The 12,480-nt window shown below is 47.1% G+C and overlaps 1 protein-coding gene across 2 annotated transcripts in view; it reads left to right on the forward strand.

Annotated features, from left to right (window-relative positions):
- The window catches only part of LOC140211779 (threonine--tRNA ligase 1, cytoplasmic-like), a 90,191-nt gene that overhangs the window by 55,295 nt on the left and 22,416 nt on the right, over window positions 1–12,480 (forward strand). For both annotated transcript variants that reach the window (XM_072281922.1, XM_072281924.1), the window contains 2 exons: window positions 4,255–4,353; window positions 6,645–6,811. In XM_072281922.1, coding sequence (XP_072138023.1) covers window positions 4,255–4,353; window positions 6,645–6,811 — 266 coding nt within the window. The remainder of the gene's footprint in view (window positions 1–4,254; window positions 4,354–6,644; window positions 6,812–12,480) is intronic.

Consider the following 12,480-nt stretch of genomic DNA (forward strand, 5'->3'; position numbering starts at 1 on the left):
GTGAGGAAGGCAAATGCAATGTTAGCATTCATTTCAAGAGGTCGAGAATACAAGAGCAGGGATGTGATGCTGAGGCTTTATAAGGCACTGGTGAGGCCTCACCTTAGATACTGTGAACACTTTTGGGCTCCTTGTATAAGAAAAACTGTGCTGGCATTGGAGAGGGTTCAAAGGAGGTTCACAAAGATGATTCCCGAATGAAAGGGTTATCATACGAGGAACGTTTGATAGCTCTGAGCCTATACTCACTGGAATTTAGAAGGATGAGGGGAGATCTCATTGAAACCTTTCAAATGTTGAAAGGCTTAGACAGTAAATGTGGAAAGAATATTTCCTAGGGTGAGGGAACCTAGGACAAGAGGGCATAGCCTCAGGATAGAGGGGCGCCCTTTCAAAACAGAGATGCGGGGAAATTTCTTTAGCCAGAGGGTGGAGAGTTTGTGGAATTTATTACCACAGGCAGCTGTGCAGGCCAGGTCATTGGGTGTATTTAAGGCAGAGCTTGATAGCTTCCTGACTGGACACGGCATCAAAGGTTACGGGGAGAAGGCTGGGGAGTGGGGTTGAGCAAGGGATAAGAGGACCAGCCGTGATTGAATGGCGGAGCAGATCTGATGGGCCGAATGGCCTAATTCTGCTCCTATGTCTTATGGTCTTGTACAAAGCAATGATGGAACAAGTGAAGGCATGGTAAAAGATCCTGAAGAGGTGTTTCAACCAGAAATGTCAGCTGTTTCTTCCCCTCCGTAGATGCTGCCTGACCTGCTGCTGAGTTTGTCAAGTATTTTGTGTGTATGGCTCTGGATTTGCAGAATCTGCAGAATTTCTTGTGTTGATAATGGAAAGGTCTGCAGGGTTATTACTAGCACGTGCCTTCTGGAATCAAACTGGGGGATGTGTGTGATCTAAAATGGCTGAAATCACTGGTATAGGGGTCCATTACTGATATAGCAGTAGGGAAGCTTGAACAAATGGTCCAGAAACACAAGTTTAAACCCTGCAAGAGCAACAGCAGAATTTTAATTCAGTTAATTGAATAAATTGAGAAGAATCGGCCACCAGAACTTACCAAATGCTATAAAGTCCCCTTTCTGAAGAAAGGTCTTCGTCCACAGATGTAATTGGTTTATTATTGTCACATACCAAGATACAGTGAAAAGCTTTTGCTTGCATGTAATCCAGACCAATCATTTCAAGTACATCAAGGTAATAGAAAAAGAAAGAAAATGTAGGATATGGTGTTACAGTTACAGGGAAAGTGCAGTACAGGCAGACAGATGAAGGAAAGGACCATGACTTATTTATTTCTTGTCACATGAGATCAAAACATACAGTCAAATATGTTGTTTATGCCAAGTCATATCAGTGAGGATTGTGCTGGGCAGCTTGCAAGTGTCACCATGTTTCCAGCATAACGTACTAACCGTAACTTACACAGTTTTGAAATGTGGGAGGAAACCGGAGCACCCAGAGGAAACCCCATGGGTCACCCAAAGAATGCTTAAACTCCTGAAGACAGCAGTGGAAACTGAACTCTAATCTTACAGCCGGTGTTCTTTTGCATTATGCTTACTGCTGTGCTACCACATCAAGGTAGCTGAGAGATTAAAAAGTTCATCGTTTTGTGTAGGAGAGGTCCATTCAAATTTATTATCACTGGCATATGTTATGAAATAGAAACATAGAAAATAGGTGCAGGAGTAGGCCATTCGGCCCTTTGAGCCTGCACCGCCATTCAGTATGATCATGGCTGATCATCGAACTCAGAACCCTGTATCTGCCTTCTCTCCATTCCCCCTGATCCCTCAGCAACAAGGGCCATATCTAACTCCCTCTTAAATATAGCCAATGAACTGGCCTCAACTGTTTCCTGTGGCAGAGAATTCCACAGATTCACTACTCTCTGTGTGAAGAAGTTTTTCCTCATCTCGGTCCTAAAAGGCTTCCCCTTTATCCTCAAACTGTGACCCCTCGTTCTGGTCTTCCTCAACATCGGGAACAATCTTCCTGCATCTAGCCTGTCCAATCCCTTTAGAATTTTATACGTTTCAATCAGATCCTCCCTCAATCTTCTAAATTCCAGAGAGTACAAGCCTAGTCGATCCAGTCTTTCATCATATGAAAGTCCTGCCATCCCAGGAATCAATCTGGTGAACCTTCTTTGTACTCCCTCTATGGCAAGGATGCCTTTCTTCAGATTAGGGGACCAAAACTGCACACAATACTCCAGGTGTGGTCTCACCAAGGCCTTGTACAGCTGCAATAGTACCTCCCTGCTCCTGTACTCGAATCCTCTTGCTATGAATGCCAGCATACCATTCGCCTTTTTCACCGCCTGCTGTACCTGCATGCCCACTTTCAATGACTGGTGTACAATGACACCCAGGTCTCATTGCACCTCCCCTTTTCCTAATCGGCCACCATTCAGATAATAATCTGTTCTCCTGTTCTTGCGACCAAAGTGGATAACCTCATATTGATCCACATTAAATTGCATCTGCCATGAATTTGCCCACTCACCTAACCTACCCAAGTCACCCTGCATCCTCTTAGCATCCTCCTCACAGCTAACACTGCCGCCCAGCTTCGTGTCATCCGCAAACTTGGAGATGCTGCATTTAATTCCCTCGTCTAAGTCATTAATATATATTGTAAACAACTGGGGTCCCAGCACTGAGCCTTGCGGTACCCCACTAGTCACCGCCTGCCATTCTGAAAAGGTCCCGTTTATTCCCACTCTTTGCTTCCTGTCTGCTAACCAATTCTCTATCCACATCAATACCTTACCCCCAATACCGTGTGCTTTAAGTTTGCACACTAATCTCCTGTGTGGGACCTTGTCAAAAGCCTTTTGAAAATCCAAATATACCACATCCACTGGTTCTCCCCTATCCACCATGAGTTAGATATGGCCCTTGTGGCTACGGGGATCAGGGGGTATGGAGGGAAGGCTGGGGCGGGGTTCTGAGTTGGATGATCAGCCATGATCATAATAAATGGCGGTGCAGGCTCGAAGGGCCGAATGGCCTACTCCTGCACCTATTTTTTATGTTTCACTCTGCTAGTTACATCTTCAAAAAATTCTATGAGATTCGTCAGACATGATTTTCCATTCACAAATCCATACTGACTTTGTCCGACGATTTTACCGCTTTCTGAATGTGCTGTTATCACATCTTTGATAACTGACTCTAGCATTTTCCCCACCACAGATGTTAGGCTAACCGGTCTATAATTCCCCGGTTTCTCTCTCCCTCCTTTTTTAAAAAGTGGGGTTACATTAGCCACCCTCCAATCCTCAGGAACTAATCCAGAATCTAAAGAGTTTTGATAAGGGCTGTCGTTCAGTCTGGTGTACACATTCTCAGGGTATCTGATAACTGGGCTAAGGGCTGTCGTTCAGTCTGGTGAGATGTGTTGTCAAGCTTTTGTATCTTCTGCCTGAATGGTGGGTGGGGGAAGAGAGGATAACAGGCTGGGCGGGACTTCAATGTTACTTGCTTTCCCAAGGCAGTAGGAAGATCAGACTGAGTCAGTGGAGGTGAGAATGGTTTGCATGATGGACTGGACTGTCCACACTCTCTGCAGCTTCTTGCAGTTATGGGCAGAGTAGTTGCCGTACCAAGCTCTGATGTACCTGGAGAGGACACTTTCTATGGTGCCTGTATAAAAATTGGTGAAGGTTGTCGGTGTCATGCTGAATTTCCTTTGCCTTCTGAGCAAGTGACCTGACCTGCTAAGTTATTATTATTGTTGTAAAATTCCATCTAACTTATTGCTTATAACTATTGCCCTCCAGACTGATGGATGGGCTATAGGGATGAGCAAGCTAACTTCAGCAATGGACATGAAGCACTGACTGTGCTCCCTGTAGCCGCACCATGTGGGTTTCCTCCGGGTGTCCTGGTTTCCTTCCTCAGTCCTGTAAAGTGTCCTCTGATTAGACTCAGGTTGCTGGGTGGCATGTCTCAAAGGGCCAGAAGGGCCCATTCCACGCTGTATCTCGATAGACAGATAAATAAACAGAAGAGATTTTGCTGGAAATCGAGAACAACACACGCAAAAAGCTGGAGGAACTCAGCAGGTCGGGAAGCATCAATGGAAATGAATAAACAGTCGACTTTTTGGGCCGAGACCCTTCGTCAGGACATGGTTGTGTCTCCATGCTTTTTCTGTATTCCACTAATGTTTGGGCTGTGGGATGATGTGTGACTGATACTATTTCTCATTTCTGTCCCTTTTATATGCTTCCAGGAGCAGGAATTGTTTTTCTTCCATGAACTCAGCCCTGGGAGCTGTTTCTTTCTCCCCAGAGGAGCTGTCATTTACAACACACTGATGACTTTTATACAGGTAGGGGGCTCATTCACGGATCTGTTTACTGGACTCACTTGAGCAGCAGGCACATGAGCAATGTGCAGGTGGTAGGAAAGGGCACCTCTTAATCTTCCCACTCCCTCATTGGTTACTCTCCCTCATACATGGCCCTCTATCTTTCTCTCTTCCATGCGTCTATCTAAGAGTTTCTTAAATGTCCCTAATGTATCTGCCTCTAACACCACCCCTGGCAGGGTGTTCCACGTATTCACCACTCTGTGTATAAAACTTATCTCCAACATCCCCTGTACTTTCTTCCAATCACTTTAAAATGATGCCCCCTCATATCACGAGGAATTCTACAGATGCTGGAAATTCAAGCAACACACATCATATCAGCCAATTCTGCCCTGGGAAAAAGTCTCTGACTGTCCATTCTGTCAATACTTTTATTGTTTTGTACACCTCTGTCAAGTCGCCTCGCATCCTCCTCCACTCCAAAGGGAAAAGCCTGATCTCGCTCAATTGATAAGATGTGCACTCTAATCCAGGCGGCATTCTGGTAAATCTCCTCTGCACCCACTCAAAAGCTTCCATGTCTTCTATAATGAGACAAGCCAAATTGAATTCAATAATTCCAGGTTTGGTCCAACCAGAGTTTTATGGAGCTACAACATTACCTCGTGGTCTTGAACTCAATCCTCCAACTAATGAAGGCCAACACACCATACACCTTCATAACAACCCTATCATCTTGTGCAGCAACTGTTCCTCCGCAGTGCTGAGAATCCTGCCACTAACCCTGTATTCTGCCTTCACATTTGACCTTCCAGAGTGAATCATCTCACACTTTGCTGGCTTGAACTGCGTCTGCCAAAGGGTGGAGAAAGTTGGACAGACTGCTGCTTCATCAGCATGTTGTAAAAAAAACTCAAGTTTATGTGTAAACACGATAGGGCTTGTGCTGTGATGGTTCTCACAGGGGTATAGACTGCAGACAGGTCAGGCTCAAGTGAGGAGTAGTGAAAGCAAAGGGGTGACGTGTTTTGATCTTCTGGGGGTTGACCAACTCCTCCCAAACAGTGACAAAGCTGATAGAGCCACTGCCTCACAGTTCCAGAGACCTGAGTTCAATCCAGACCCGGGTACTGTCTTTGTGAAGTTTGCATGTTCTCCTTGTGACTACGTGGGTTTCCTGTGGACGTGATGATTTCCTCCCACATTCCAAGATGTGCGGTTTGGGAAGTGAATTGATTTCTCTAAATTATTCATGTGTTGGTGAGTGGTAGAATATGGGGTTGATGATGGGAGAGTGTGGGCGGGGGAACCCGGGGGCGCGGGAGGGGAGGGAACCTGGGGGTGCGGGCGGGGAAACCCGCGGGTGCAGGCGGGGGATCCTGGGGGTGTGGGCGGGGGAACCCGGGGGTGCGAGCAGGAGAATCTGGAAGTGTCAACAGGTGAATTCAGGATGTCGGCAGGAAAATCTGGGGGTGTTGCCAGAGAATTGTCATTCACAAGTTATTTGACATTGATGGTGTACTTGCACTTTTTTAAAGAGGAGTTTGGAGCTGTCCCTGAGCTGGTGTTCCTGGACCACCGTTACCAAAGTCAACCAGCTGGTCTTTCTGCACTGCTGTGTTCAACAGCTTGCTCTGCGGAAACCGTCAGCCCAATGAAACATCCAGCAGCAGATGTTACTCTTCAGAAATAAAAACAGGAAATGTTGGAAATAGTTTGGGTGGAAAGTAAGCAGTTAATGTTTCGCGTCAAAGACCTTTCATATGACAGAGAATCTTTGACTTGAAATGTTAACTGTTTCATTATCTGCCTGACTTATTAAGTTCCAGCATTTTCTGTTTATCACATTGTCCTTAAGTCATAGTCATAGTCATACTTTATTGATCCCGGGGGAAATTAGTTTTCGTTACAGTTGCACCATAAATAATAAATAGCAATAGAACCATAAATAGTTAAATAGTAATATGTAAATTATGCCAGTAAATTATGAAATAAGTCCAGGACCAGCCTATTGGCTCAGGGTGTCTGACCCTCCAAGGGAGGAGTTGTAAAGTTTGATGGCCACAGGCAGGAATGACTTCCTATGACGCTCTGTGCTGCATCTCGGTGGAATGAGTCTCTGGCTAAATGTACTCCTGTGCCCACCCAGTACAATATGTAGTGGGTGGGAGACATTGACCAAGATGGCATGCAACTTAGACAGCATCCTCTTTTCAGACACCTTTTTTTAAAAAGGTGCTTCATCAGATGTGAAACGTTAAGTGAATACAGGGATGTCAGGTTTGACTGACTGTCTGTTCCTGTTACAGTCAGAGTATCGAAGACGTGGATTCACTGAAGTGGTCTCTCCAAATATTTACAGCAGCCATCTGTGGGAGTTGTCTGGCCACTGGCAACACTACTACAATAACATGTTCACCTTCGATGTGGAGAAGGAGATGTTTGCCCTGAAACCCATGAACTGTCCCGGACACTGGTATGTATCAAGTGCAAAGTCTGGTTTTGGAAAATTGACTATTTTTAAATTCTCAGCAGATATTTGGAGGATTTGTTTTGTCCTGTGGGTGAACCAGTGCTTGTTGCCAGTTTAGTTTTCTGCATGGACCTACATTCATCTATCTGGAGCAATCCAAGGTCTCTTTCTTGTGGACCAGAATGTAAAAACAAGGATGCAACACTAAGGCATTTTAAGGCATTGGCGAGGCCTCACTTGGAGTATTGTGAGCAGTTTTGGGCCCCCTTGTCTAAGAAAGGGTATGCTGACATTGGAGGTTCCCAAGAAGGATTCTGGGAATGAAAGGCACATCCGATGCCTCTGGAATTACACTGGAATTTAGAAGAATGAGGTGAGGGGGAGGGTCTCATTGAAACCTTTCGAATATTGAAAGCCCTCGATAGGCTGGATGTGGAGAAGATGTTTCCTGTAGGATGTGGAGAAGATGTTTCCTGTAGTGGGTGAGTCTTGGACCAGAGGGCGCATCCACAGAATTGAGGGACATCCATTTGTAACAGAGATGAGAAGGAATCTTTTTTAGCCAGAGGATGGTGAATCTGTGGAATTCATCGCCACAGATGGCTGTGGAGGCCAAGTCATGGAGTGTATTTAAGGTGGAGGTTAATAGATTCTTGATAAATCATGCTGTGAAAGGTTTCGGGGAGAAGGCAGGAGAATGGGTTGAGAGGCAAATGAATCAGCCATGATGGAATGGTGGAGCAGACTCAATGGACCGAATGACTTGGTCCTATCTCTTATGGTCTAATGGTCTTTCCCTCAAAGCTCTCGACCCTTTATACTTTATACTTTATTGTCGCCAAACAATTGATACTAGAACGTACAATCATCACAGCAATATTTGATTCTGCACTTCCCACTCCCTGGATTACAAATATTAAATATTAAAAATAGTAAAAATTAGTAAATATTAAAAATTCAAATTATAAATCATAAGTAGAAAATAGAACAATGGAAAGTAAGGTAGTGCAAAAAAAACTGAGAGGCAGGTCCGGATATTTGGAGGGTACGGCCCAGATCCGGGTCAGGATCCGTTCAGCAGTCTGATCACAGTTGGAAAGAAGCTGTTCCCAAATCTAGCCATACGAGTCTTCAAGCTCCTGAGCCTTCTCCCGGAGGGAAGGGGGACAAAAAGTGTGTTGGCTGGGTGGGTCGTGTCCTCGATTATCCTGGCAGCACTACTCCGACAGCATGCGATGTAAAGTGAGTCCAAGGACGGAAGATTGGTTTGTGTGATGTGCTGCGCCGTGTTCACAATCTTCTGCAGCTTCTTTCGGTCTTGGACAGGACAACTTCCATACCAGGTTGTGATGCACCCTAGAAGAATGCTTTCTACGGTGCATCTATAAAAATTAGTGAGGGTTTTAGGGGACAGGCCAAATTTCTTTAGTTTTCTCAGGAAGTAGAGGCGCTGGTGGGCCTTCTTAGCAGTGGACTCTGCTTGGTTGGACCAAGTCAGGTCATTTGTGATATTGACCCCGAGGAACTTAAAGCTTTTGACCTGTTCCACTTGCGCACCACCGATATGTAAATTGGGTCGTGTGGTCCGCTACTCCTTCTGAAGTCAACAACCAATTCCTTCGTCTTGCTGACGTTGAGGGATAGGTTATTGTCTTTGCACCATGCCACCAGGTTCTTAATTTCCTCTCTGTACTCAAACTCATCATTACCTGAGATACGGCCTACAGTTGTTGTGTCATCAGCTACACAATCATGGGTGTACAGTGAGTACAGCAGCAGGCTGAGTACACAGTCTTGTGGGGCACCGGTACTCAGAGTGATTGTAGAGGAGAGCTTGTCCCCTATTTTAACAGCCTGGGTCCTGTCTGTGAGGAAGTTGAAGATCCAGCTGCAGATCTGAGTGCTAAGGCCCAGGTTCTGGAGCTTAGGAATCAGTTTATTTGGAATGATGGTATTAAAGGCAGAGCTGTAGTCAGTGAAAAGGAGCCTTACGTATGCGTCTTTATTCTCCATGTGTTCTAAGGAGGAATGTAGGGCCAGAGAGATGGCATCTGCCGTTGACCTGTTGCTCCGGTAGGCGAATTGCAAAGTGTCGAGGTTGACCGGTAGGCTGTAGTTGATGTGTGCCATAACGAATCTCTCGAAGCACTTCATAGCAATTGATGTCAGAGCCACAGGTCAATAGTCATTCAGGCATGCCACCTTGCTCTTCTTCGGCACTGGGATTATCTTTGCCTTCTTAAAACACGAGGGGATCTTAGACTGAAGCAAGGAGCAGTTGAAGATGTCAGCAAACACTCCAGCTAGTTCGCTTGCACAGGCCCGGAAAACCTGTCCTGGGACGCCATCTGGGCCCATCGCCTTCCTTGGATTTATCTTCAGGAAGGCTCTTCTAACGTCCTCCTCGGTGACGATGAATCTCGAGGCCACCAGGTCCGGTTCATCCGGAGGGAGCAGGACACTCTTCTTCTTTTTGAATCTTGCGTAGAATACGTTAAGTTCGTCAAGAAGAGAAGCGCCACAGTTATTGATATTCCCAGCCTTTTCTTTGCGCCCAGTGATCTCATTTAGACCCTGCCATAGTCTACTGGCATCCCTCTGGTTAGCCTGGGCTAACAACTTGGCTCGATATTTCCTCTTGGTACCCTTAATGGCTTTCCGGAGTTCACGCCTGGATTCCGTGTAGCGACTGGTATCCCCGGACCTAAAAGCCACAGCTCTAGCCTTCAAAAGGGACTTGACCTCATAATTCATCCAAGGTTTCCGGTTAGGGAATACCCAGATCGTCTTGCAAGACACACAGTCCTCCGTGCATTTCCAAATAAAGTCCATGACAGCCGAGGCATACTCATCGAGGTTAGCTGCCGAGTCCCTGAATACTAACCAGTCCACCGATTCAAAGCAGTCACAGAGGACCTTATCCGTTTCCTCCGTCCAACGCATTACTGCTTTTGACACCGTGACCTCCCGCTTCAGTTTCTGTTTGTAAACCGGTAGGAGGAGTACGGCCTGATGGTCTGATTTTCTGAAGTGAGGTCGTGGGACGGAACGGTGGGGATCCTTGACTGCTGTTTAGCAGTGGTCAAGTATATTCAGGCCTCTAGTGGAGCAGGAGACATGTTGGTATAACTTTGGCAGCGCGGTTCTGAGGCTGGCCTGGTTAAAGTCCCCAGCTGTAATGAGCAAAGCCTCCTGGTACCTGGTCTCAAGTTCACTGATGTTGGCATACAGTATGTTCAGAGCACACTCCAGGTCCGCCTGGGGAGGAATGTAGACCGCTGTCAGTATGACCGAGGTGAATTCCCGTGGCAGATAGTAGGGACAACACTTCACCGACAGGTGTTCCAGGTTTGGGCTGCAGGAGCTTGTCAGTAACACTGTGTCCGAGCACCACCCAGTGTTGATCAGTAGGCAGACACCACCTCCCCTCGTCTTGCCCAAAGATACCGTGCGGTCCATCCGATGGATCGAAAATCCCTCTGGTCGGATGGCACAGTCGGGGGTGGCAGGGGAGAGCCAGGTCTCAGTGAAACAATATACACAGCAGTTCTGCATCTCCCTGCAGTAGGTGAGTCTCCCTTTAAGATCATCCACCTTGTTCTCTATGGCTTGCACTTTAGCTAGTAGGATGGTGGGCATCGGGACCCTGAAGCCCTTCAGCTTCAATCTGACCAGCAGTCCAGCTCTTTTCCCACGCTTCCTCGGTAAATAGTGCATCTTTCCAGGTTTCCGTCGATGCAGTGTGTTGTCAGCTCTTTGAGGTAGGTGGACTCGTCCCACGGGAATCAATCGGCGGGGGGGGGGCACGTCGTCGTGTGCTCCGGGTCGGGCTGAGTAACGGGGGAGGTTCCACTGCCACTTCCAGCTGCCGGGGGCCCAGGCTGTCGATTGGGTTGGGCCCCGAAGCTGACACTTAATCCCGGATGGCCAAGCTCCTGGCTGAAACAAGTCCTTAAGCTGAGTCACGGTTGCGGAGGCTGCCGCTCCAGCCGAGCCTCGGGCTCGATTTCCAAGGTCGGCGGCGGAGGCCTCACTTCCGGCTGCTGTGGATGGCCACCAATGGGGCTTTATGGTGGTTGCTCCAGGGAAGCGTCTGGGGAACCTTGAGGTCTCTGCCGTCACTTCTGTGTGGTCGTCTGCTCCGGAGAGGTGCTGATCGGAATGGGCCATGTATCCAAGCGCTCCGGCACGGTAGCAGACCGCGGGTCTCCGGGAACGTGGTGGGCCTCGTTGGTCAGGTCCAGGTGCGGTCTGGAGTTTAAGAAGCAATTCTGGCGCGGTGGCCTCCAGCTGGGTCAGTAGATTCACCAGGGTGTTGTTTATCTTGATCTTGCTAAATTGGAGGTTTAGAAGGGTTTCTCAGATATAGGATAGTGGAGAGGGCAGTTTGCTTGGGAGAGCACACGCAAAATCGCCGGTTACCGGCACCATCTTTAACCACAGAGTCTATGCAGACCCTCGTAGACCCCACAGTGTCCGGCTTGTAGCTGAGGTTGTTTTTTTATTCATTTACTGTGGGTGTCACCAGCTAAGCCAGCAGTTATTGTTCTTCCCTAGTTGTCCTTGAGAAGGTGATGATGAGCTGCAGTCCCTGAGGTATAGGTACACCCACAGTGCTGTCAGGGAGGGAATTCCATGATTCCTGGCATAATTTACTTTTTACTATTTAACTATTCCTGGCATAATTTACTTTCTACTTTTTACTATTTAACTATTTATGGTTTATTACTATTTATTATTTATGGTGCAACTGTCACGAAAACCAGTTTCCCCCGGGATCAATAAAGTATGACTATGACTATTTTGACCCAGCAACAGTGAGTGGCGATATGTTTCCAAGTCAGGATGGTGAGTGACTTGGAGGGGGATTTCCAAGTGGTGGTGTTCCCAGGTATCTGCTGTTTTCGTCCTTCTAGATGGTAGTGGTCATGGGTCTAGAAGGTGCTGCCTTGGGAACATCGGTGTGTTGTTGCTGTGCATCTTGTAGACAGTACACACTGCTGCAACCGTTTGTCGATGGTGGAGGGATTGGATGCTGGTGGAAGGGGTACTAATCATGGGCTGCCTTGTACTGGATGGTGTTGAGCTTCGTAAGTGTTGATGGAGCTGCACTCATCCAGGCGAGTGGCGAGTATTCCATTTCACTCCTGACCTGAGCTTTGTAGATGGTGAACAGGCTTTGGGGGGGTGGGGGGAGTGCAGGTTCAGGAGGTGAGTTACACATTGCAGGATTCCTAACCTTTGACCTGCTTTGGTAGCCACTGTGTTTATATGGCTAGACCAGTTCAATTTCCTGTCAATGATAACCCCCAGGATGTTTATAGTAGGGGATTCAATGATGGTGATGCCATTGAATGTCAAGGAACAATGGTTAGGGCCTCTCCTGGTGGAGATGGTCATTGCCTGGCACTTGTGTGGCTCGAATGTCACTTGCCACTTGTCAGCCCAAGCCTGGATATTGTCCAAGTCCTTCTGAATTCGGGTATGAGCTGCTTCACTATCTGAGGAGTTGAGAATGGTGCAGAACATTGTGCAATCATCTGTGAACATTTTCACTTCTGACCTCGTGACAGAAGGAAATCATCGATGAAGCAGCTGAAGATGGTTGGCTCTAGGACACTTCCCGGAGGAACTCCTGCAGTGATGTCCTGAGGATGAGATGATTGACTTCC

The sequence above is a fragment of the Mobula birostris genome, chromosome 18, assembly GCF_030028105.1.
Source record: "Mobula birostris isolate sMobBir1 chromosome 18, sMobBir1.hap1, whole genome shotgun sequence".
In the NCBI taxonomy this organism is placed as follows: domain Eukaryota; kingdom Metazoa; phylum Chordata; class Chondrichthyes; order Myliobatiformes; family Myliobatidae; genus Mobula; species Mobula birostris.